This window comes from Amblyomma mixtum, chromosome 9 (genome assembly GCF_055824585.1).
Source record: "Amblyomma mixtum isolate Tamu chromosome 9, ASM5582458v1, whole genome shotgun sequence".
In the NCBI taxonomy this organism is placed as follows: domain Eukaryota; kingdom Metazoa; phylum Arthropoda; class Arachnida; order Ixodida; family Ixodidae; genus Amblyomma; species Amblyomma mixtum.
In genome coordinates, this window is record NC_143020.1 from 69,028,051 (window position 1) to 69,054,544 (window position 26,494).

General features: G+C 49.4%; 2 protein-coding genes across 2 annotated transcripts; both read right to left on the reverse strand.

Annotated features, from left to right (window-relative positions):
* Positions 1–266: 266 nt before the first annotated feature.
* Positions 267–6,709, reverse strand: LOC149329561 (uncharacterized). The gene is made up of 2 exons (XM_089560302.1): positions 6,425–6,709; positions 267–1,620 (listed from the first exon to the last, which is right to left on the reverse strand). Exons 1-2 carry the CDS (start codon positions 6,692–6,694, stop codon positions 511–513), a joined length of 1,380 nt encoding a protein of 459 aa, XP_089416428.1. The 5' UTR covers positions 6,695–6,709; the 3' UTR covers positions 267–510.
* A 7,198-nt stretch (positions 6,710–13,907) lies between these two features.
* On the reverse strand, positions 13,908–20,916 carry LOC149329562 (uncharacterized). Its single transcript, XM_089560301.1, has 2 exons — positions 20,059–20,916; positions 13,908–15,261 (listed from the first exon to the last, which is right to left on the reverse strand). The coding sequence occupies exons 1-2, from the start codon at positions 20,326–20,328 to the stop codon at positions 14,152–14,154; spliced, it is 1,380 nt and encodes a 459-aa protein (XP_089416427.1). The 5' UTR covers positions 20,329–20,916; the 3' UTR covers positions 13,908–14,151.
* Between the last annotated feature and the right edge of the window lie 5,578 nt (positions 20,917–26,494).

Here is a 26,494-nt window from a genome sequence, read left to right on the forward strand (position 1 = left end):
CCGGCGAAAGCGTAACACGCAGCACCAGGTGGCGAAAGCTTCGCCAAGGTTCGTTTAGGTCAGCCGCCATGTCCTCTGTACTGGCCCAAAGGGCACCCTCCGCAAGACAACGTCGGGAGCTGAAAGCATTTCATACTTAATAAACCGTTGAAATTGCGCTGTGGAGACAATTTGCACCGTAAGGGAAGCAAATCCTCCGCAGTGGAAAAATTAACGTGGTTTTAGGAATGGCGCACTCTTTTACTCCGGAAAAAACAGGGACACTCTTGTTCAAACAAATGCTTTATTCTTTGCCACAGTGTATTGTTGCCAAGAAGGACGCAGACATAGCTGTATTGTTGAACTTAGGATTACCGGCACACAGTTGGTAAAAAAGAAAATTATTTTTCATGAAAACTTTGCTAAGAAAGCCTTATTGGATACCACCGCTACGCACAGCAACATTGATTCAACTGATGCAGCTCAAATTGCGCTCCAGCCCCATCAAACCTCTCTTCTGTCAAGCACCATTTATGGAAGTAACTCCCATTTTACACGAAGCTGCTCGTCTTCCACGTAACCGTCGTTAATGAGGTCATTGAGATTAAGCGACGAAGTTAAATAAATGGGTCCGTTACTTGACGATGTTGGTCTCTTGTAGTTCTCTCGCCAACGAGTAGTTTTCCCCTCGCACGTGCGTTCTTCGCCTTGTTTGGGATGCATCACGCTCATCCTGATCTTGTGCTCGAATGGCCACTGAACAACGTCGTCCATGTCGCCCTTGTTTAGGCGCATCCACGGACGAAGTGTCACCGCTTCACTGTTTTTTCTCAGCTGGACTCCAGGTGTTATGCAGTAGCCACGCAAATACACCTTCTCGTTCTCGTACTCAGCGTATCCATTCTCGAGAGCTTTCTTTTGAAGGGTTGTCACATCTTTTACAAAAAACACGCACTGTGAAATGCTCAATTCTGAATGTCTCAAAATGAGTTTGATGTGACCAATAGCCAACTCAGCGTTTTCGTTCCCTCTAGTCTTCGCTGTTTCGACGGCGGCTGCAACCTTCAAAAATTGGTCTCGCATTTCATTCGCCAAAAGAGCCAGTTCATCTTTCATTGCTTTCTCCAGTCTCCTAACGCTTCCAGAAAGGTTGGCTGCATCGACGCTTGCGGAGAAAATTTCCAGTTGCTTGTTGGACGCGTTGATTTCACACATGACCTGGGCCAAACTTTCATTGCTTTGCTTGGTTCCATCCGCTAGATCTTGTCTCAGGGTTTCTTTTGAACTGTTTATGCCATGAGAGATTTCGTTGAGTCGATCACCATGTGCCCTGATGCCACCGACGATTTCGCCCAGGAATTCCTTCATCTCGCTCGCCTGTTTTTCTAGTCCTCCCCGGAAAACAGTTAAAAATCCCTGTTCGTCCTTCGATCTGGATTGTTGTTCGGAATCTGGTGCCAGAGCAGTAACCGAGTCACAGAATCCCGATTTCAGGTGTGCAATTACACCGCAACACAGAATGGTGGCGGAGCACTTGGGACATCGAACGGTGTGGTGTCCGCATTCACGCTGGAAATGCTGGGCGATCCCTGAAGCAGCCGTCACGTGCTTGCACCCGCTTTCTTGGTTCCAACACATCACCTGAAAACAAAGCATTGTATATACTGAGTCTTAGTTATGCTTTAAAAGGCAGCTGAATAGGTCTTAGAATCCAACGAGTTTAAACGAGCCCAATGTGTGCACTTGCAGATAAAGCATGCGAAATCTGTTTGCACTAGCATTTGAAATACTGACGCAATTGTCGACTAAAGCGGGGTCGGCTTTCGGACTTTTGTGCAGTGCAAAGCGACAGGAAGAACGCTGCAATGATGACGTCACTTACGGTGGGGATAAGCTTCCAGTTAAGAAGTGGTTTTTTCAATAAGAAAACGAATGGCGTCGAAGGGGAAGCTTAGGAAGTGTTGTTTGGCGACACCGAAAGACGCACGGCCGCATGCAGACGAAGGCAGCGGACATCTGAAATTTCGGCAACAATGACGTCACCACGAGTTTTCCCGCAGTCCTCTAGCGTAGTGAGGGGAAACCTCAACATCGTCGCAGTTTTAATCGGTGATTACGTCACCATTTTGAACGCTAGCGCAAAACTACTTTGCATGCTTTACCTAAAGCTTCATAGAGTGAGTGAGTAGAAACTTTATTGATTTATAAGATTTAGCCTGCGGTGGAGGTCTTCTTCAAGTCTTCTCTTCAAGTCTTGAGGTTGCCTCCTTAGCCTTGGGTGGTCCCCTAGTCCAGGGCTCCACTGAGTCTGGCCACCTCGCTTGCGTGTGCTATGAGTGCCCTTTGGGCCTCTAGCTCGCAGCTGGTGAGCCGGCTCTCCCATTGCTCCGCACTTGGTGTGTCGTGTTTGTGGAACGATATGTTTCTGTCGCATTCCCATGTTATGTGGTATAGTGTTGGCCTCGCTTCGCACCAAGGGCATGTGGCGCGGTATTGCTAAGCAAGGAAGAAGCCGCAAAATGGCGGAAGCTACAGACAGGCTCCTTCCCCAACTTATATATACTAAGCTTCATAGATTCGAATTCTAGAGTAGCCTCGAATTCTCAAAAAATCATTACACCTTTCATTTACGGAACTACTCCTGGACAGTTTCCTTTGTAAACAAACATTAATGCAGAAACGAAAAAAAAGCGTTCATATTCGGAAACCCTGGCGAAGATACCCAGTTTTCTGTATCCCGGCGCCTTACCTCACACTGATAATTTCACGTCATTCACAAGAAACGGGTACGTGCCGGTGCAGTGGATGCTATGTCAAACCGCTATCGCGATGTGCTAAGTGCATAGAAAATGTTGGCTTAACGCAAACATTTTCAAAAAGAAAACAGTGTGCGGTTGATCGCCATTACTAAAGAGTGCTGCGGCCAACGTTACTAGACTAGGTTCTAGTAACGTTCGCTTCGGTCTTATGGAAATTGAAAAGCGCTGCCATTTTTCATTCATACTTGAAAGAGTTACTTTAATGTTTCGGTTTATGCTTTTTTTTTTTAATGACTCTGCTCAGTACATCGAACGAGCCGTATTGAGCAAAATTTAACGCGACAGCCGACTGTGCGCGCGGGACATATGAAAAATAAAAAGCACTCGGGTACTATATAATACATTTACAGGCGCGCATGAGCGAAAAACAATGGCTAAGGTAAGCGGTAGCGTAACCGCAAAAAATAAAATAAAATTAACTTAGTTAAACCAGGTATATGCGCGCAATCCTGTCTTTAGGATGGTATCGAAACGATTTGAGCAAAGGTCCTAGCAGATGCACCGCCACTAGAGTGGTGCATGCGTCAATAACAGTCTTCGGTGCGTGGCCTTCGCGATCAAGCGCTGCCGGAGCTGATCGCGGAGGTCACTTTCGTAGTCTCGTAGTGCGCGAAGCCAGCACAGGGCGCGAAAGAAGCCCCAAAGAGGAGCACGCACAGACCTGCGTGGTGGCACAAGCTGAGCAAGGCCATAACGCCGCGTGGGCTGCCATCCCACGTTAAATATCCCCAGGTGGTCGAAATTATACCGCAGACCTCCACTACGGCATCTCTTTCTCTCTTCCTTTCACTCGCAACTTCCTCCCTTCCCTTACGGCGTGGTTCAGGTGTCCACCGAGATATGCGAGACAGATACTGCGCCATTTCCTTTCCTCGGAAGCTAATTTTCAATCAATTTTCAATCTCGAGCTGCTGGACTAGCCGTGAAAACCTTCATGCGCGCAGCGATTCCGCACCTCGCGCTCGCTATCGCAGCCGCGAAGGTCATCGACACCATTAGCCGATACAATCGGTTCTATGATTTCGCTACCCCCCGAGGGGCTGCACCTCGGAAACGTAGGGCTCAGTAACAGGGAGTGCAACCAATATTCCCAAGGCGCGTGGCCTGAGAAACAAAATAAACCGAATATGGCGCAGCAGATGGCATGCCGCTGTCATATATATGAGCCATGCGGAGGACACTTGTACTTGCGGAGGTCCCTTGCGGAGGATCCAGTTGTACTTTGTCTTTACTTTAGGCCTCCGTATCGATAAAAGTTTTTCACCGCCGCCGCCGAGCGAGACGCCGATAGGGGGCGCAAGCACACCGAGGAACGGCGGACGACGAAGTCACTATAACGAAGTGCTCGCAGCGGCAACAGCGGCGACTGCGCGCAAAGGGCGAACCTTCGACTTCGAGAAGTCCCGTCTCGGGCGAGTTTCGGGATAGGAGGGCCGCGCTGGTGCGAGAGCGTATTAAACGTCAGCACGAAGCAGCAGGCACTCAACACAGAATGTATTGAGGCCAAAACATCACTGCTCTTTGGGAACCCATTGCCGGCTCTTAAAGACGTGAAACGACAATAGCTGTTACGACTTCCCAGCCCCCGTCCTCACCAGGGATTTTGTTGTCATGCCAAGGTACTGTCGCGATCACAATATTGCGGGACGTGGGAAAGCGTGGCGAAACTGCAATCCGCGCCACCTAACGTCGCACTCCCGCTCGTTCTTTCCTCGCAACCGTGCTCGCAAGCATCTCTTTACTCTTACTCCTACGGTTCGCACGGCGGACGTAGATCGGAACCGGCGCCAGGTGCCGCTTAAATATCTGGCTAGCGTTCGCTCCAGCCGCTGAGAAGGGCGAAACAGATAGTTGCCGCTTTTCGCGAAGCAGCTTGCGTAAAGGGGAAGGGGCCCGCAGTGGCGTGCTCTATGTTTTGCTGCGTTCACACTATGAGTGACACTTCCCCAAAACGGTGACTTCTGAAGCTTCCATCCCCCCCCCCCCCCCCCCCTTTATCAACTACAACCAGTAAGCAACGCCGAGGCCAAGTTCACGGGGCATTAGCTTCGCAGAGTGCAGGTCACGCGTGACACACCTGAGGGAATTGTTGCCGAACATTGTTATATTTTTCCTCTTTCTGTTTCACGTAATCGTATTTTTCGCGGAAGGCTTGGTATACCAACGCTCCTCGCATTCATAAGCAGTTGGTCATCCCGGCATTCGGAGCCGTGTGGCCCGTCCGTTCAGCGCTTGACCGTTGAAAATTGGTGGTCACGCCTGCGAGGAGGCCGATAATAAACAGAAAACATAAGTGTACGCTCCCTCTTCTTTACCAAGAGTCGCTGCGCCGCGAAAGGCAACCCGCGATCTGCTTCACCTATCAGCGGCTTAGGGAGATGCTTGCCAGATACCGATGCGGCGCCTGGGGCCGGTTGTTAGCTACGTATACGGTGCGCGTAAGGTAGGAGTGACGGCACAGAGATGCCCGCAAGGGGCGAAAGAGCGCCGATGTGCCGTTCGGTGGCGCAGAACGCAGTTAGGTGGCGCAGAACGCTTTCCCACGTCCCGCAATATTGTGATCGCGACAGTACATTACGCGATCATTGACGGGATATTTTCTCGGTAAAACCACATACGGAGTTGCCTTTGCATAACAGTGATTGACAGTTTGTTGTTTTAAACTGAAATATCCTGCCCTCTTTCCCGGCACTGGCTGCTCACATTCATCATCATCATCAGCCTGACTACGCCCACTGCAGGGCAAGGGCCTCTCCAACGTCTCCCCAATTAACCCTGTCCTTCGCCAGTTGCGGCCACCGTATCCCCGCAAACTTCTTAATCTCATCCCCGCCCACCTAACTCTTGTGTGCTCTGTAGTCATTTCTTGTGCAAGAGACTAGTCGGCTATGCAGCAAAACGCCAAGCTGCCCTTGTGAGTTCGCCTTAATAAGCAAAACAAGAGGTTCCCGGCAAACATGTCTCTTATGACTGACGTCAGTTTCGGTAACATTTCATCATCATCAATCATCATCAGCCTGACTACGCTTACTGCAGAGCAAAGGCCTCTCCCATGCCTCTCCAATTAACCCTATCCTTTTCCAGCAGCAGCCCCCGTAACCCCGCAAAACTTCTTAATCTCATCCACCCACCTAACTTTCTGGCGCCCCTGCTACGCTTGCCTTCTCTTGGAATCCACTCAGTTACCCTTAAGGACCAGCGGTTATCTTGCCTTCGCATTACATGCCCTGCCCAAGCCCATTTCTTCCTCTTGATTTCAACTAGGATGTCAGCAAACCGCGTTTGTTCCCTCACCCACTCCGCCCGCTTCCGATCTCTTAACGTTCTATTCACATTACTAATTTCTTGTTTCTGTGATATTTTTATTGTGCATTGCAAGTGTTCTCTACCATGTAGTCAGTTTTGAGCAATATTTTCCTCTATGAGAAAACAAGTTGCCGGTGCCGCTGAGAGACACCTCGATACCCTTGTACATTAATCTAAATTCGAGAAGCAAGGCTCCTCGACATAGGCACTTCATTTTCGATATGCTACCATACGAACGATGTCCACTAAGCACGCAGTAAGGGTATCCGTGTAGCGGTGTAATATCAATACAAAAAACGCCCACTTCCGCCCTTGCTTACCTGTCTTTTGAGCAGCTCCTCGACTGAGAATTCCCTCCATTCGATGTCCTCGTCCTCGGACTCGTAGCCGTCGAAAGGACAGACGTGTAGGCTTTCTTTGGCGCACTGTTCGTAGCAGCAGTTGCAAAGTTTGTGCCCGCACAGGAGCAGCGCGGACTTCGGGCGCACCAAACCGCACCCACCGCACACCCTGTTCGGCGGAAGAGGCTTCACAAAGCACAGGGGCTTCCAGTCGAGCTCCGCTGAAAATCCGACCAACGTGTACTGCATGCTTCCAAGCACCGTTCGCGGCAACCTGCAACTGAAAGAATCCCACGACAAGCGGGCCCCTCGCAAGGCTCGCTCTTATCTTTGCAACCCGCCGCTTGTTGTCAAGGCGGCAGTCGCGGACGTATCCCCTCCATCTCGGTCTGCGCGTGACGCGGCGTTAGAAATTAATCCGTGAATTACCAGTCCGGCCAGTGCTATACCGCTTTGTATCCTGTTTCCTTTCGTAATACTTCATGCCCGTTTTCAAAGCGCAATTCTAGATTGTAGGTACAGAGGGCAAAACGCATGTCTAGAACACGCTCTGAGCGTGTTTCGGGCGTATCGCGTGATAACTAGCGATAAGATATAGTTAAAAATTATCTGGATGTAAACATGTGCACTTAAACTCTTAGAATTTCATCGTATTTTTTTCCTTTCTTGATCGCAGCGGCTTTGGGAGCTCCGGAACACACAGTTTGGTTGTTCTAGGCATGTGTTTTGCCCTCTGTACAGTATGAAGCCAGCCACAGTAAAATGTTGACAGTCTCTCTGCTTCTGTCGGTATTTGCGCCGAGAGGTGTTTAATGGCAGCGCTAGTAGCTGTGTACTTGTACCCATGAAAGGAAGTTCAGTGAACACGGAACTGAGATTTTTTTTTTCATCGTGTGCATCGATAATCACAAAAACAGTACATTTTGCTGGGCTAGTTGGTGTGACATTGTGTTCAGGAAAGTAAAAACAGCGCTAAATTCTACACAAACCACACAGAAAGACGGAGAGGATGGGCGCTGTACTGTCCGTCTTTCTGTGTGGTTTGTGTAGAATTTAGCGCTGTTTTGACTTTCCTGAACACAATCGCATATACTCAAAGGATTCCCAGTTTTAAATATTTCCGCGATTTAGAAGGATGCGGTGCAGCTGGAGTTGGCGGCCATCTCTACCTTATTCGCGCAAACTTTCGCAATTCATATTATTAGCGAATCGTTACAACCTAAAGTGTCACGTAATAATTCGCAATAAACTAAACTATTGAACATAGCATAAAGGTAGCCTTTATGTCTGCCTCCTAGGCATCTGTACTTGCCTCCATAAAAAACTTTCACTTCACTTGAACTGCTTAAATTGCGTGGTTCAAACTTCGCTATAACCCGATAGGTTCAAGGTCCCGTTATAGAGCAAATTCGCCTTCGGCGTTGTGAGAAAAACCGTGAGCAAGACTCTGGCAGGTGGGCCAACGAGGTCACGTGACACAGCGGCGTCACCACAACCTGCACACGATGACAGGTGGCTGTTAGTGATTTTTCGCTCCGGAAGAGCAACCTGCGCCGCACAAGGCCCACCGCTGGGAGTACGTGCGATCGCAGGATAGTCGATACCCACGGATGTATGAATGTAAAGAAGAGAATGAAATTCTGGATATATGGGCATTAACTCATTACGCTATCGCGTCATAGACTTAACGCGGAGTTAAAGTTCTTCCTCAAATTTTTGTAGCGAAAGCTACATTGGGCACGAACTTGCGATTTCACTGTGGCGGTGCTCCGAGGAGGCACAGAGACCGACCTTGAGCTGTTGCCTAGCAACCGCCGCAGCTGGCAGACGGCGCGCGTTCGCCGCACCATCTGGCGTGACGTCACACCGCGCGCCTCGCCGTGGAGCCGCCGCCGTTTGCTATGACGTCACACCGCGTGCCTCGTCGTTGTGCTGGCCTCCGCTGGCTTCGCCAGCTGTGTCTTGCGCTATGTATATCCTGGCATAGCCAAGCTAAGCCATTGCCAATTTTTGACACCTGCCGTGGTATCTTTCGGCTGCTTGAGCTTAATGACGCTTTCGGCCATTTCGATGGAGGTGAAATGTAGACGGCCGTGTACTATACGATTGCAGTGCCCCTACAAAGCCCCAGTTGGTCTAATTTAATCAGGAGCCCTCCATTACAGCTCTCTCAGAGCAAATGTTCAGCTTTCGAATGTTAAAGACGCCGCCACGGTGGCTCAGTGGTTATGGTGCTGGGCTGCTGACCCGAAAGACGCGGGTTCGATCCTGGCCGCGGCGGTCGCATTTCGATGGAAGCGAAATGCTAGAGGCTCGTGTGCTGTGCGATGTCAGTGCCCGTTGAAAAACCCCGGGTGGTCGAAATTATCCGGAGCCCTCCACTACGGCGTCCATCATTGCCTGAGTCGATTTGAGAGACTAAATCGCTTACACCATGCAATAAATGTTAAACCCTTCATACCATAACATACCGTTTCTTTTTATGTGGCAACATAAAGAGCTCATGGGGCCGTCTGCTGCAAAGTGAAGTGCTGATGAATAAAAAAATCTCTGCCTCTCCCGTAAACGAGAGTAGAGTAAGCATGAAATGTTTACGGGCCTAATGTCATCTCGGTGGACACCCGAACCGCACCGTACAGGAAGGAAGGAACGCCACCATCCGTTCGGCGCGATGCCTTGACCTTTGAACGCAGCGCTTCTCCCCCGGATCACGTACGACAACGAAGTGCAACATGGCATTTATGTGCTTTTTGCATGCGTTATTAGAAATCGGAAATTATAATTCCGTGCATTATCAAACCCACAGCTCCACTGATATCTTGATAAACATTGAGAAGGCACTGGCAGCAGTTATTTTTTGTCTCGTTTGGAGACCAACCGGCGCTTGCATGCCGGTCGCGTAGGAGAGCTTAGAGAGTCTCGTTAAATCTCGTTAAGTCTCGTACGGTGCCCGGATGTTCTCGTTTTAGAGCCCGGATGACTGGAATTCAGTGCCCGGATGATGGCTCTCGGTCTCGGCGTGACGTCACCACACTGCCGACAACGGGAGCTAAAAGCATTTCATGCTTAAAATGTTTTCAGAGACTATCCTGGCGTTTTTCAAAAACACCATTCTTGGAGGTTTGGGTACCTTTTTCTCGGGACCCATAGGTAATAAGAAAACAAAATTTTTCACCGATGGTAATTAATGGCATTTGCAAAACTGGAACGAGAATCAATAGCCTAGATGCATTTGTATTTTTCTTACAACCATTCATATGTGGCAGTTTTATCGCAACGACAAATATAAAAACAACAAATATAGTGTTTGTTAGAAGCGCATAATTTTAATTCAACTTGCGTAAAGCTTTGGTTGCTAATTTCGTACAAAGTTTCTACACTCTGTGGACAGTACATTTTTAAGAAAAAGGCACATTACTAGAAAAATCAAAACAAAACAAAAATACTAAACAACTTTAAAACTAGTTTAGAGCTGTGATGCAGGCTGCGTCTATCTTTTATATTCCTAGCAAAATTTTATACCCATAGGTTTTATTACAACTGCTGCACACCCAACTTTTAAAACTCATTTTCAAAGTCTCACCCCACCTTGCTTTATTGAATGTAAACGCTGAAATGTGTGTCGCCCTGGATAATCAGGGCAATGCAGCGCCGACATAGAACAGCGAGGCACTTCCGCCCTTGGAGTCATCTGGTGCTTTGAGCCCGTTTGTCAGCATGCCGTGATAACAACGTTCACGCCGTGATAGCAACGTTCAGAAAGGACCACAATGAAACATTTAATATTGGAAATTGGCCCAATATTGGAATATCAGAATATTGGCCCAACACTGGAAATGTAATGGCAGAGGTCGGTCATACCAAGGACCACAGTGAAGCCATCCATTTCCGGTATTGGGTCCCATGCACAATATGTATTCTTTGTTCCCCTGATGCCTTTGTATGTGAAGGGGCCGAGGGCTCGTCAAGCCTTGCTGGCTTTTTTCCTCGGCCCTTTTCATCGTTTTGATGAATAAATCTCTATTATTATTATTACCTGGGGATCCCCCATTACCCATTACCCCATTACCTTGCGCTACCTGGGGATCGTCTTTATATCATACGCAATCGCTATCGGCATGTGCAAACTGATGTGGGGCACAAAGTGCTGAAGATTGTTATCCCAGGAACGCCATGCGACAGGCTAGCACTACGATTATGAAACTCATTCACGGACCTTTATTCGCCGCCAGCACCCCGGAGCGTGCTATCGGCTACTGATATAGTTGAGCATGTTGGAGCCGGGCGTCCCTTCGCCCTTCGAAGAGCAGCAGTTGTTGCTAGGGGCGTATGCGTGACGTAACGCGTAAAGTGCGTTGTGATTGCGAACAAATTCGGTGTTGTTTTCCACGCCAAACAAATTGAGCAAGCTTCCAACTTCACTGAAACGCGGGACAGATAAGGATAGAGCCACATGCACTCAGTACGTGCCGTGCAAGGATATCTCTCATGCGCGTATCTATACTCCGTTTCATACATAGCAGGCAACGCTGCGGAGGTTGCTGAAGTAGGAGGTCCGCGAAACTATATTACTCCGCCACGTATCATTCGTTCTTCTCGAAACTCCGGTCATTGTTTGGACGAATACAAACAGCGGTATAAAACGATGTGGTAGCATTGAAAATGACAGTTGAAGCTGTGAGGCACTCAGTGTTCGGGCTCTCTGGCCATAGTTTTCACGAAGAGTGAACTACTTTTTGGGCGCGGATTGAGTAGGGCCGATTCGACCTACCAGCCGCGTATCATACCGCCACGTGCACTTTTTGCTTCTCGAAATCTCGACGAGTCGCAGGGCGAAAATGTGGCAAGAGGTAAAACGAAGTCAAGGAGGTGCCAGTCACGGCACTTAATATTTGTCGCTACGAAATATGTTTGCGTTCGCATTGGTTGTGTGGCGAACTACTTTTTGCGTGCGGACTTAGCCTGCGCGAACAGGCGCGCTAGCTTTGGCAGCGTTGCCTGCTATGTATGAAACGGAGTATAAGATGGCCATAGCGTTGCTAGAACTAGCTTCACCGCCCCGTCAGCAGAGACCTCAATGGCGGTTGCAGGAACTTAGACATCGGTTTGGATCCGACCGCTTCATATGCAAACATTTTCTTCGGAGAAAATCAGCCGCAATGCATGGGTCTTGAGCGATGCCATTTTTATTTTCTTCCGAGTTAACCAGCCAAGTCATATTGTCACGATCTATAGCATGAAGACAAGGAGTTTGCAAATAACAAAAGTACTTCGTGTCTACTAGAGACTGCGCTGTCAAGCGCTGTTCATTACGAGGCTCTTTGTTCTCCACCTCGCCTATCACGGCTTAGTTGCTGCATTGCGAAGTTTTCGGCTGGAGTAGTAGTGAACGAAAGTGTGTTGCTTTGGAAGAAGTCACTGCAAGCACAAGAGTTAAGCGAGCTAGCTCGTGCGTTGTTGTTTTTTTTTCTTAGAGTGCAGCTCTTTTGGCGGCCGTTCCTGCGTTTCGCGGCGTCGCCGTTGCCCGTCGTAACCAGCTCCGCAGCTAGGGTGCCTCGATGCCAGCGCTGCGCCGACGGTGACGCTGGCATCGAGGCACCCTACTCCGCAGCCGGGGCAGCGCGCTGCTCTAGCTGCGCGCGCTCCTGGCGCCGTTTCTCTGGTACGCCCAAGCCGAAACGCATAGCCGCCGCCTTTAGCCACTGCGTGTTAGTGCAGTGTTTCTGTTAGTGGACTGTTTCTTGAAGAAGGAGTGTGTGTGAAAAATAACAAGTTGTCTGTAATTGTACATACATATCTTGCTCGAATTCTTTGCCTCAGCCTATCGAAAAGCTGAAACAGCTGAGGAGCTGCGCTCAAATTAAGCATTAGGAAGTAACATAATCGGCGGCAATCTTTTCTAATGCAATGCATTTTCTGTGAAAATCAGCCATTTCCTTTTAGCAGTCTACGAAAGCTTGCCAGGATGCAAGGGACCAGGTACAGTGAAAACAAACACGTGCGTAAAATTAATGTCTTCAAATAGCCGATAACTCCCTGAAAGAGCAACGGAAACCTAGTTGGCTCATGTCTGTCTCTGCTGCCGTCATTTCAAGGTGCTCACCGAAACACTTACCGACGAAAAAACAAATGGCTGTGGCTCAGCACGGCTGGTTATACGTAGCGAAAGGGAACTGAACCAATGGCCGATGTCCACGCGGAGACGTTGGCAGCATCCGCTGCCCTTTCCCGCTGCCTCTCCAGACGTACCTCCCGTTCTTCATCGGTTTCATCAACTGTGCGAGCCCGCTTTCGCGACTTATCTCTAGCCAACGGGGCTTCGTGACGTTGTCTGTCGTAGGGATCGCTAGAAGCAGCCTCCAATGCTTAGTCGAAGAACTCGTCCAGGTGACAGTTTCTGTCTCCATGTCTCTGCGGTGTCTAGGCGGCGAGCGCTGGCCTTTATTCAGCAAGAGTGAATCACGTGGTTAGTCATGTGACACATTTGGCGAGAGCGAGCGGTCGGCACAGCGGCGGAACGAGCGGTGACAGCTGCCACAGGTCAAGTGGTATAACGACAAAGCCACGTCTGCGGCGAGCCTCCATTAGAGGTCAAATCCAGGCGTCATTTGACCTTCAGCTTTGCATGCGATCGTTAGAGGAAATAATTTAAGCATGGAATGCACTGCAGGAAAGGCGAACCGTAAACAAGGCTGGCTCATAGACGTTGATAGCCGCACGCGAGTCTTGGGGAGCGTCGCTAATCAGCCGCTAATCAGCCACACACACTCGACACAGCGCATGCGCACAGCTGTTGCAGCTCTGTTTCGCCGGCAGCAGCAGCTGCTCCGCACCACGTGACCAACCGGCTCATGGCTACGGAGCTCAAGGGGTGCCACGCTGAAGGCTCGAAGAGCTGGCGTAGTGTAGCTCTCGCTACGGAACAACAAATTACAGCGTACTACTGGCCGTGCTGATAAATGGCGGCACGAGACTTTTGTTCTGGTATAGTGTTCTAGACGGTAGTCCGAGAGCTCGCAGGTATTACGTAATGATGACAACTCACGCGGCGCTGTTGCCTAGCTTATCAAACGACACCAGGGCTACTACGCTTGCGCCTTGCGGGTTGCAAGGAGAAACTTTGGCTACTCCGCGCCGAGCGATTGCTTCGCCTGCCACGGGACCAAGAAGATGCTGGTATTGACGCATGCGCCGCTCCGGCGAAAGCGTAACACGCAGCACCAGGTGGCGAAAGCTTCGCCAAGGTTCGTTTAGGTCAGCCGCCATGTCCTCTGTACTGGCCCAAAGGGCACCCTCCGCAAGACAACGTCGGGATCTGAAAGCAGTTCATACTTAATAAACCGTTGAAATTGCGCTGTGGAGACAATTTGCACCGTAAGGGAAGCAAATCCTCCGCAGTGGAAAAATTAACGTGGTTTTAGGAATGGCGCATTCTTTTACTCCGGAAAAAACAGGGACACTCTTGTTCAAACAAATGCTTTATTCTTTGCCACAGGGTATTGTTGCCAAGAAGGACGCAGACATAGCTGTATTGTTGAACTTAGGATTACCGGCACACAGTTGGTAAAAAAGAAAATTATTTTTCATGAAAACGTTGCTAAGAAAGCCTTATTGGATACCACCGCTACGCACAGCAACATTGATTCAACTGATGCAGCTCAAATTGCGCTCCAGCCCCATCAAACCTCTCTTCTGTCAAGCACCATTTATGGAAGTAACTCCCATTTTACACGAAGCTGCTCGTCTTCCACGTAACCGTCGTTAATGAGGTCATTGAGATTAAGCGACGAAGTTAAATAAATGGGTCCGTTACTTGACGATGTTGGTCTCTTGTAGTTCTCTCGCCAACGAGTAGTTTTCCCCTCGCACGTGCGTTCTTCGCCTTGTTTGGGATGCATCACGCTCATCCTGATCTTGTGCTCGAATGGCCACTGAACAACGTCGTCCATGTCGCCCTTGTTTAGGCGCATCCACGGACGAAGTGTCACCGCTTCACTGTTTTTTCTCAGCTGGACTCCAGGTGTTATGCAGTAGCCACGCAAATACACCTTCTCGTTCTCGTACTCAGCGTATCCATTCTCGAGAGCTTTCTTTTGAAGGGTTGTCACATCTTTTACAAAAAACACGCACTGTGAAATGCTCAATTCTGAATGTCTCAAAATGAGTTTGATGTGACCAATAGCCAACTCAGCGTTTTCGTTCCCTCTAGTCTTCGCTGTTTCGACGGCGGCTGCAACCTTCAAAAATTGGTCTCGCATTTCATTCGCCAAAAGAGCCAGTTCATCTTTCATTGCTTTCTCCAGTCTCCTAACGCTTCCAGAAAGGTTGGCTGCATCGACGCTTGCGGAGAAAATTTCCAGTTGCTTGTTGGACGCGTTGATTTCACACATGACCTGGGCCAAACTTTCATTGCTTTGCTTGGTTCCATCCGCTAGATCTTGTCTCAGGGTTTCTTTTGAACTGTTTATGCCATGAGAGATTTCGTTGAGTCGATCACCATGTGCCCTGATGCCACCGACGATTTCGCCCAGGAATTCCTTCATCTCGCTCGCCTGTTTTTCTAGTCCTCCCCGGAAAACAGTTAAAAATCCCTGTTCGTCCTTCGATCTGGATTGTTGTCCGGAATCTGGTGCCAGAGCAGTAACCGAGTCACAGAATCCCGATTTCAGGTGTGCAATTACACCGCAACACAGAATGGTGGCGGAGCACTTGGGACATCGAACGGTGTGGTGTCCGCATTCACGCTGGAAATGCTGGGCGATCCCTGAAGCAGCCGTCACGTGCTTGCACCCGCTTTCTTGGTTCCAACACATCACCTGAAAACAAAGCATTGTATATACTGAGTCTTAGTTATGCTTTAAAAGGCAGCTGAATAGGTCTTAGAATCCAACGAGTTTAAACGAGCCCAATGTGTGCACTTGCAGATAAAGCATGCGAAATCTGTTTGCACTAGCATTTGAAATACTGACGCAATTGTCGACTAAAGCGGGGTCGGCTTTCGGACTTTTGTGCAGTGCAAAGCGACAGGAAGAACGCTGCAATGATGACGTCACTTACGGTGGGGATAAGCTTCCAGTTAAGAAGTGGTTTTTTCAATAAGAAAACGAATGGCTTCGAAGGGGAAGCTTAGGAAGTGTTGTTTGGCGACACCGAAAGACGCACGGCCGCATGCAGACGAAGGCAGCGGACATCTGAAATTTCGGCAACAATGACGTCACCACGAGTTTTCCCGCAGTCCTCCAGCGTAGTGAGGGGAAACCTCAACATCGTCGCAGTTTTAATCGGTGATTACGTCACCATTTTGAACGCTAGCGCAAAACTACTTTGCATGCTTTACCTAAAGCTTCATAGAGTGAGTGAGTAGAAACTTTATTGATTTATAAGATTTAGCCTGCGGTGGAGGTCTTCTTCAAGTCTTCTCTTCAAGTCTTGAGGTTGCCTCCTTAGCCTTGGGTGGTCCCCTAGTCCAGGGCTCCACTGAGTCTGGCCACCTCGCTTGCGTGTGCTATGAGTGCCCTTTGGGCCTCTAGCTCGCAGCTGGTGAGCCGGCTCTCCCATTGCTCCGCACTTGGTGTGTCGTGTTTGTGGAACGATATGTTTCTGTCGCATTCCCATGTTATGTGGTATAGTGTTGGCCTCGCTTCGCACCAAGGGCATGTGGCGCGGTATTGCTAAGCAAGGAAGAAGCCGCAAAATGGCGGAAGCTACAGACAGGCTCCTTCCCCAACTTATATATACTAAGCTTCATAGATTCGAATTCTAGAGTAGCCTCGAATTCTCAAAAAATCATTACACCTTTCATTTACGGAACTACTCCTGGACAGTTTCCTTTGTAAACAAACATTAATGCAGAAACGAAAAAAAAGCGTTCATATTCGGAAACCCTGGCGAAGATACCCAGTTTTCTGTATCCCGGCGCCTTACCTCACACTGATAATTTCACGTCATTCACAAGAAACGGGTACGTGCCGGTGCAGTGGATGCTATGTCAAACCGCTATCGCGATGTGCTAAGTGCATAGAAAATGTTGGCTTAACGCAAACATTTTCAAAAGAAAACAGTGTGCGGTTGATCGCCATTACTAAAGAGTGCTGCGGCCAACGTTACTAGACTAGGTTCTAGTAACGTTCGCTTCGGTCTTATGGAAATTGAAAAGCGCTGCCATTTTTCATTCATACTTGAAAGAGTTACTTTAATGTTTCGGTTTATGCTTTTTTTTTTAATGACTCTGCTCAGTACATCGAACGAGCCGTATTGAGCAAAATTTAACGCGACAGCCGACTGTGCGCGCGGGACATATGAAAAATAAAAAGCACTCGGGTACTATATAATACTTTTACAGGCGCGCATGAGCGAAAAACAATGGCTAAGGTAAGCGGTAGCGTAACCGCAAAAAATAAAATAAAATTAACTTAGTTAAACCAGGTATATGCGCGCAATCCTGTCTTTAGGATGGTATCGAAACGATTTGAGCAAAGGTCCTAGCAGATGCACCGCCACTAGAGTGGTGCATGCGTCAATAACAGTCTTCGGTGCGTGGCCTTCGCGATCAAGCGCTGCCGGAGCTGATCGCGGAGGTCACTTTCGTAGTCTCGTAGTGCGCGAAGCCAGCACAGGGCGCGAAAGAAGCCCCAAAGAGGAGCACGCACAGACCTGCGTGGTGGCACAAGCTGAGCAAGGCCATAACGCCGCGTGGGCTGCCATCCCACGTTAAATATCCCCAGGTGGTCGAAATTATACCGCAGACCTCCACTACGGCATCTCTTTCTCTCTTCCTTTCACTCGCAACTTCCTCCCTTCCCTTACGGCGTGGTTCAGGTGTCCACCGAGATATGCGAGACAGATACTGCGCCATTTCCTTTCCTCGGAAGCTAATTTTCAATCAATTTTCAATCTCGAGCTGCTGGACTAGCCGTGAAAACCTTCATGCGCGCAGCGATTCCGCACCTCGCGCTCGCTATCGCAGCCGCGAAGGTCATCGACACCATTAGCCGATACAATCGGTTCTATGATTTCGCTACCCCCCGAGGGGCTGCACCTCGGAAACGTAGGGCTCAGTAACAGGGAGTGCAACCAATATTCCCAAGGCGCGTGGCCTGAGAAACAAAATAAACCGAATATGGCGCAGCAGATGGCATGCCGCTGTCATATATATGAGCCATGCGGAGGACACTTGTACTTGCGGAGGACACTTGCGGAGGATCCAGTTGTACTTTGTCTTTACTTTAGGCCTCCGTATCGATAAAAGTTTTTCACCGCCGCCGCCGAGCGAGACGCCGATAGGGGGCGCAAGCACACCGAGGAACGGCGGACGACGAAGTCACTATAACGAAGTGCTCGCAGCGGCAACAGCGGCGACTGCGCGCAAAGGGCGAACCTTCGACTTCGAGAAGTCCCGTCTCGGGCGAGTTTCGGGCTAGGAGGGCCGCGCTGGTGCGAGAGCGTATTAAACGTCAGCACGAAGCAGCAGGCACTCAACACAGAATGTATTGAGGCCAAAACATCACTGCTCTTTGGGAACCCATTGCCGGCTCTTAAAGACGTGAAACGACAATAGCTGTTACGACTTCCCAGCCCCCGTCCTCACCAGGGATTTTGTTGTCATGCCAAGGTACTGTCGCGATCACAATATTGCGGGACGTGGGAAAGCGTGGCGAAACTGCAATCCGCGCCACCTAACGTCGCACTCCCGCTCGTTCTTTCCTCGCAACCGTGCTCGCAAGCATCTCTTTACTCTTACTCCTACGGTTCGCACGGCGGACGTAGATCGGAACCGGCGCCAGGTGCCGCTTAAATATCTGGCTAGCGTTCGCTCCAGCCGCTGAGAAGGGCGAAACAGATAGTTGCCGCTTTTCGCGAAGCAGCTTGCGTAAAGGGGAAGGGGCCCGCAGTGGCGTGCTCTATGTTTTGCTGCGTTCACACTATGAGTGACACTTCCCCAAAACGGTGACTTCTGAAGCTTCCATCCCCCCCCCCCCCCCTTTATCAACTACAACCAGTAAGCAACGCCGAGGCCAAGTTCACGGGGCATTAGCTTCGCAGAGTGCAGGTCACGCGTGACACACCTGAGGGAATTGTTGCCGAACATTGTTATATTTTTCCTCTTTCTGTTTCACGTAATCGTATTTTTCGCGGAAGGCTTGGTATACCAACGCTCCTCGCATTCATAAGCAGTTGGTCATCCCGGCATTCGGAGCCGTGTGGCCCGTTCGTTCAGCGCTTGACCGTTGAAAATTGATGGTCACGCCTGCGAGGAGGCCGATAATAAACAGAAAACATAAGTGTACGCTCCCTCTTCTTTACCAAGAGTCGCTGCGCCGCGAAAGGCAACCCGCGATCTGCTTCACCTATCAGCGGCTTAGGGAGATGCTTGCCAGATACCGATGCGGCGCCTGGGGCCGGTTGTTAGCTACGTATACGGTGCGCGTAAGGTAGGAGTGACGGCACAGAGATGCCCGCAAGGGGCGAAAGAGCGCCGATGTGCCGTTCGGTGGCGCAGAACGCAGTTAGGTGGCGCAGAACGCTTTCCCACGTCCCGCAATATTGTGATCGCGACAGTACATTACGCGATCATTGACGGGATATTTTCTCGGTAAAACCACATACGGAGTTGCCTTTGCATAACAGTGATTGACAGTTTGTTGTTTTAAACTGAAATATCCTGCCCTCTTTCCCGGCACTGGCTGCTCACATTCATCATCATCATCAGCCTGACTACGCCCACTGCAGGGCAAAGGCCTCTCCAACGTCTCCCCAATTAACCCTGTCCTTCGCCAGTTGCGGCCACCGTATCCTCGCAAACTTCTTAATCTCATCCCCGCCCACCTAACTCTTGTGTGCCCTGTAGTCATTTCTTGTGCAAGAGACTAGTCGGCTATGCAGCAAAACGCCAAGCTGCCCTTGTGAGTTCGCCTTAATAAGCAAAACAAGAGGTTCCCGGCAAACATGTCTCTTATGACTGACGTCAGTTTCGGTAACATTTCATCATCATCAATCATCATCAGCCTGACTACGCTTACTGCAGAGCAAAGGCCTCTCCCATGCCTCTCCAATTAACCCTATCCTTTTCCAGCAGCAGCCCCCGTAACCCCGCAAAACTTCTTAATCTCATCCACCCACCTAACTTTCTGGCGCCCCTGCTACGCTTGCCTTCTCTTGGAATCCACTCAGTTACCCTTAAGGACCAGCGGTTATCTTGCCTTCGCATTACATGCCCTGCCCAAGCCCATTTCTTCCTCTTGATTTCAACTAGGATGTCAGCAAACCGCGTTTGTTCCCTCACCCACTTCGCCCGCTTCCGATCTCTTAACGTTCTATTCACATTACTAATTTCTTGTTTCTGTGATATTTTTATTGTGCATTGCAAGTGTTCTCTACCATGTAGTCAGTTTTGAGCAATATTTTCCTCTATGAGAAAACAAGTTGCCGGTGCCGCTGAGAGACACCTCGATACCCTTGTACATTAATCTAAATTCGAGAAGCAAGGCTCCTCGACATAGGCACTTCATTTTCGATATGCTACCATACCAACGATGTCCACTAAGCACGCAGTAAGGGTATCCGTGTAGCGGTGTAATATCAATACAAAAACGCCCACTTCCGCCCTTGCTTACCTGTCTTTTGAGCAGCTCCTCGACTGAGAATTCCCTCCATTCGATGTCCTCGTCCTCGCACTCGTAGCCGTCGAAAGGACAGACGTGTAGGCTTTCTTTGGCGCACTGTTCGTAGCAGCAGTTGCAAAGTGTGTGCCCGCACAGGAGCAGCGCGGACTTCGGGCGCACCAAACCGCACCCACCGCACACCCTGTTCGGCGGAAGAGGCTTCACAAAGCACAGGGGCTTCCAGTCGAGCTCCGCTGAAAATCCGACCAACGTGTACTGCATGCTTCCAAGCACCGTTCGCGGCAACCTGCAACTGAAAGAATCCCACGACAAGCGGGCCCCTCGCAAGGCTCGCTCTTATCTTTGCAACCCGCCGCTTGTTGTCAAGGCGACAGTCGCGGACGTATCTCCTCCATCTCGGTCTGCGCGTGACGCGGCGTTAGAAATTAATCCGTGAATTACCAGTCCGGCCAGTGCTATACCGCTTTGTATCCTGTTTCCTTTCGTAATACTTCATGCCCGTTTTCAAAGCGCAATTCTAGATTGTAGGTACAGAGGGCAAAACGCATGTCTAGAACACGCTCTGAGCGTGTTTCGGGCGTATCGCGTGATAACTAGCGATAAGATATAGTTAAAAATTATCTGGATGTAAACATGTGCACTTAAACTCTTAGAATTTCATCGTATTTTTTTCCTTTCTTGATCGCAGCGGCTTTGGGAGCTCCGGAACACACAGTTTGGTTGTTCTAGGCATGTGTTTTGCCCTCTGTACAGTATGAAGCCAGCCACAGTAAAATGTTGACAGTCTCTCTGCTTCTGTCGGTATTTGCGCCGAGAGGTGTTTAATGGCAGCGCTAGTAGCTGTGTACTTGTACCCATGAAAGGAAGTTCAGTGAACACGGAACTGAGATTTTTTTTTTCATCGTGTGCATCGATAATCACAATAACAGTACATTTTGCTGGGCTAGTTGGTGTGACATTGTGTTCAGGAAAGTAAAAACAGCGCTAAATTCTACACAAACCACACAAAGAAGGAGAGGATGGGCGCTGTACTGTCCGTCTTTCTGTGTGGTTTGTGTAGAATTTAGCGCTGTTTTGACATTCCTGAACACAATCGCATATACTCAAAGGATTCCCAGTTTTAAATATTTCCACGATTTAGAAGGATGCGGTGCAGCTGGAGTTGGCGGCCATCTCTACCTTATTCGCGCAAACTTTCGCAATTCATATTATTGGCGGATCCTTACAACCTAAAGTGTCACGTAATAATTCGCAATAAACAAAACTATTGAACACAGCATAAAGGTAGCCTTTATGTCTGCCTCCTAGGCATCTGTACTTGCCTCCATAAAACACTTTCACTTCACTTGAACTGCTTAAATTGCGTGGTTAAAACTTCGCTATAACCCGATATTTTCAAGGTCCCGTTATACAGCAAATCCGCCTTCGGCGTGTCAGAAAAATCGTGAGCAAGACTCTGGCAGGTGGGCCATCGAGGTCACGTGACACTGCGACGTCATCACAACCAGCGCACGATGGCAGGTGGCAGTTAGTGATTTTTCGCTCGGGAAGAGCAACCTGCGCCGCACAAGGCCCACCGCTGGGAGCACCTGCGATCGCAGGACAGTGGCTACCCACGGATGTATGAATGTAAAGAAGAGAATGAAATTCTGGATATATGGGCATTAACTCATTACGCTATCGCGTCATAGACTTAACGCGGAGTTAAAGTTCTTCCTCAAATTTTCGTAGCGAAAGCTACATTGGCCACGAACTTGCGATTTCGCTGTGGCGGTGCTCCGAGGAGGCACAGAGACCGACCTTGAGCTGTTGCCTAGCAACCGCCGCAGCTGGCAGACGCCGCGCGTTCGCCGCACCATCTAGCGTGACGTCACACCGCGCGCCTTGCCATGGAGCCGCCGCCGTTTGCTATGACGTCACACCGCGTGCCTCGTCGTTGTGCTGGCCTCCGCTGGCTTCGCCAGCTGTGTCTTGCGCTATGTATATCCTGGCATAGCCAAGATAAGCCATTGCCAATTTTTGACACTTGCCGTGGTGTCTTTCGGCTGCTTGAGCTTAATGACGCTTTCGGCCATTTCGATGGAGGTGAAATGTAGACGGCCGCGTACTATACGATTGCAGTGCCCCTACAAAGCCCCAGTTGGTCTAATTTAATCAGGAGCCCTCCATTACAGCTCTCTCAGAGCAAATGTTCAGCTTTCGAATGTTAAAGACGCCGCCACGGTGGCTCAGTGGTTATGGTGCTGGGCTGCTGACCCGAAAGACGCGGGTTCGATCCCGGCCGCGGCGGTCGCATTTCGATGGAAGCGAAATGCTAGAGGCTCGTGTGCTGTGCGATGTCAGTGCCCGTTGAAAAACCCCGGGTGGTTGAAATTATCCGGAGCCCTCGACTACGGCGTCCATCATTGCCTGAGTCGATTTGAGACGTTAAGTCGCTTAAACCAACCAATGTTAAACCCCTCATACCATAACATACCGTTTCTTTTGATGTGGCAACATAAAGAGCTCATGGGGCCGTCTGCTGCAAAGTGAAGTGCTGATGAATAAAAATGTTTTCAGAGACTACACTGGCGTTTTTCTCAAAACACCATTCTTGGAGGTTTGGGTACCTTTTTCTCGGGACCCATAGGTAATAAGAAAACAAAATTTTTCACCGATGGTAATTAATGGCATTTGCAAAACTGGAACGAGAATCAATAGCCTAGATGCATTTGTATTTTTCTTACAACCATTCATATGTGGCAGTTTTATCGCAACGACAAATATAAAAACAACAAATATAGTGTTTGTTAGCAGCGCATAATTTTAATTTAACTTGCGTAAAGCTTTGGTTGCTAATTTCGTACAAAAGTTCTACACTCTGTGGACAGTAGATTTTTAAGAAAAAGGCACATTACTTGAAAAAATCAAAACAAAATAAAAATACTAAACAACTTTAAAACTAGTTTAGAGCTGTGATGCAGGCTGCGTCTATCTTTTATATTCCTAGCAAAATTTTATACCCATAGGTTTTATTACAACTGCTGCACACCCAACTTTTAAAACTCATTTTCAAAGTCTCACCCCACCTTGCTTTATTGAATGTAAACGCTGAAATGTGTGTCGCCCTGGATAATCAGGGCAATGCAGCGCCGACATAGAACAGCGAGGCACTTCCGCCCTTGGAGTCATCTGGTGCTTTGAGCCCGTTTGTCAGCATGCCGTGATAACGTTCACGCCGTGATAGCAACGTTCAGAAAGGACCACAATGAAACATTTAATATTGGAAATTGGCCCAATATTGGAATATCAGAATATTGGCCCAACACTGGAAATGTAATGGCAGAGGTCGGTCATACCAAGGACCACAGTGAAGCCATCCATTTCCGGTATTGGGTCCCATGCACAATATGTATTCTTTGTTCCCCTGATGCCTTTGTATGTGGAGGGGCCGAGGGCTCGTCAAGCCTTGCTGGCTTTTTTCCTCGGCCCTTTTCATCGTTTTGATGAATAAATCTCTATTATTATTATTACCTGGGGATCCCCCATTACCCATTACCCCATTACCTTGCGCTACCTGGGGATCGTCTTTATATCATACGCAATCGCTATCGGCATGTGCAAACTGATGTGGGGCACAAAGTGCTGAAGATTGTTATCCCAGGAACGCCATGCGACAGGCTAGCACTACGATTATGAAACTCATTCACGGACCTTTATTCGCCGCCAGCACCCCGGAGCGTGCTATCGGCTACTGATATAGTTGAGCATGTTGGAGCCGGGCGTCCCTTCGCCCTTCGAAGAGCAGCAGTTGTTGCTAGGGGCGAATGCGTGACGTAACGCGTAAAGTGCGTTGTGATTGCGAACAAATTCGGTGTTGTTTTCCACGCCAAACAAATTGAGCAAGCTTCCAACTTCACTGAAACGCGGGACAGATAAGGATAGAGCCACATGCACTCAGTACGTGCCGTGCAAGGATATCTCTCATGCGCGTATCTATACTCCGTTTCATACATAGCAGGCAACGCTGCGGAGGTTGCTGAAGTAGGAGGTCCGCGAAACTATATTACTCCGCCACGTATCATTCGTTCTTCTCGAAACTCCGGTCATTGTTTGGACGAATACAAACAGCGGTATAAAACGATGTGGTAGCATTGAAAATGACAGTTGAAGCTGTGAGGCACTCAGTGTTCGGGCTCTCTGGCCATAGTTTTCACGAAGAGAACTACTTTTTGGGCGCGGATTGAGTAGGGCCGATTCGACCTACCAGCCGCGTATCATACCGCCACGTGCACTTTTTGCTTCTCGAAATCTCGACGAGTCGCAGGGCGAAAATGTGGCAAGAGGTAAAACGAAGTCAAGGAGGTGCCAGTCACGGCACTTAATATTTGTCGCTACGAAATATGTTTGCGTTCGCATTGGTTGTGTGGCGAACTACTTTTTGCGTGCGGACTTAGCCTGCGCGAACAGGCGCGCTAGCTTTGGCAGCGTTGCCTGCTATGTATGAAACGGAGTATAAGATGGCCATAGCGTTGCTAGAACTAGCTTCACCGCCCCGTCAGCAGAGACCTCAATGGCGGTTGCAGGAACTTAGACATCGGTTTGGATCCGACCGCTTCATATGCAAACATTTTCTTCGGAGAAAATCAGCCGCAATGCATGGGTCTTGAGCGATGCCATTTTTATTTTCTTCCGAGTTAACCAGCCAAGTCATATTGTCACGATCTATAGCATGAAGACAAGGAGTTTGCAAATAACAAAAGTACTTCGTGTCTACTAGAGACTGCGCTGTCAAGCGCTGTTCATTACGAGGCTCTTTGTTCTCCACCTCGCCTATCACGGCTTAGTTGCTGCATTGCGAAGTTTTCGGCTGGAGTAGTAGTGAACGAAAGTGTGTTGCTTTGGAAGAAGTCACTGCAAGCACAAGAGTTAAGCGAGCTAGCTCGTGCGTTGTTTTTTTTTTTCTTAGAGTGCAGCTCTTTTGGCGGCCGTTCCTGCGTTTCGCGGCGTCGCCGTTGCCCGTCGTAACCAGCTCCGCAGCTAGGGTGCCTCGATGCCAGCGCTGCGCCGACGGTGGCGCTGGCATCGAGGCACCCTACTCCGCAGCCGGGGCAGCGCGCTGCTCTAGCTGCGCGCGCTCCTGGCGCCGTTTCTCTGGTACGCCCAAGCCGAAACGCATAGCCGCCGCCTTTAGCCACTGCGTGTTAGTGCAGTGTTTCTGTTAGTGGACTGTTTCTTGAAGAAGGAGTGTGTGTGAAAAATAACAAGTTGTCTGTAATTGTACATACATATCTTGCTCGAATTCTTTGCCTCAGCCTATCGAAAAGCTGAAACAGCTGAGGAGCTGCGCTCAAATTAAGCATTAGGAAGTAACATAATCGGCGGCAATCTTTTCTAATGCAATGCATTTTCTGTGAAAATCAGCCATTTCCTTTTAGCAGTCTACGAAAGCTTGCCAGGATGCAAGGGACCAGGTACAGTGAAAACAAACACGTGCGTAAAATTAATGTCTTCAAATAGCCGATAACTCCCTGAAAGAGCAACGGAAACCTAGTTGGCTCATGTCTGTCTCTGCTGCCGTCATTTCAAGGTGCTCACCGAAACACTTACCGACGAAAAAACAAATGGCTGTGGCTCAGCACGGCTGGTTATACGTAGCGAAAGGGAACTGAACCAATGGCCGATGTCCACGCGGAGACGTTGGCAGCATCCGCTGCCCTTTCCCGCTGCCTCTCCAGACGTACCTCCCGTTCTTCATCGGTTTCATCAACTGTACGAGCCCGCTTTCGCGACTTATCTCTAGCCAACGGGGCTTCGTGACGTTGTCTGTCGTAGGGATCGCTAGAAGCAGCCTCCAATGCTTAGTCGAAGAACTCGTCCAGGTGACAGTTTCTGTCTCCATGTCTCTGCGGTGTCTAGGCGGCGAGCGCTGGCCTTTATTCAGCAAGAGTGAATCACGTGGTTAGTCATGTGACACATTTGGCGAGAGCGAGCGGTCGGCACAGCGGCGGAACGAGCGGTGACAGCTGCCACAGGTCAAGTGGTATAACGACAAAGCCACGTCTGCGGCGAGCCTCCATTAGAGGTCAAATCCAGGCGTCATTTGACCTTCAGCTTTGCATGCGATCGTTAGAGGAAATAATGTAAGCATGGAATGCACTGCAGGAAAGGCGAACCGTAAACAAGGCTGGCTCATAGACGTTGATAGCCGCACGCGAGTCTTGGGGAGCGTCGCTAATCAGCCGCTAATCAGCCACACACACTCGACACAGCGCATGCGCACAGCTGTTGCAGCTCTGTTTCGCCGGCAGCAGCAGCTGCTCCGCACCACGTGACCAACCGGCTCATGGCTACGGAGCTCAAGGGGTGCCACGCTGAAGGCTCGAAGAGCTGGCGTAGTGTAGCTCTCGCTACGGAACAACAAATTACAGCGTACTACTGGCCGTGC

Coding starts and splice junctions, on each gene's coding strand:
- LOC149329561 (XM_089560302.1), bottom strand. CDS start 6,694: ATGCAGTACACGTTGGTCGGATTTTCAGCGGAGCTCGACTGGAAGCCC. Junction 1,621..6,424: donor AGGAGCTGCTCAAAAGACAG/GTAAGCAAGGGC, acceptor CTTTGTTTTCAG/GTGATGTGTTGGAACCAAGA.
- LOC149329562 (XM_089560301.1), bottom strand. CDS start 20,328: ATGCAGTACACGTTGGTCGGATTTTCAGCGGAGCTCGACTGGAAGCCC. Junction 15,262..20,058: donor AGGAGCTGCTCAAAAGACAG/GTAAGCAAGGGC, acceptor CTTTGTTTTCAG/GTGATGTGTTGGAACCAAGA.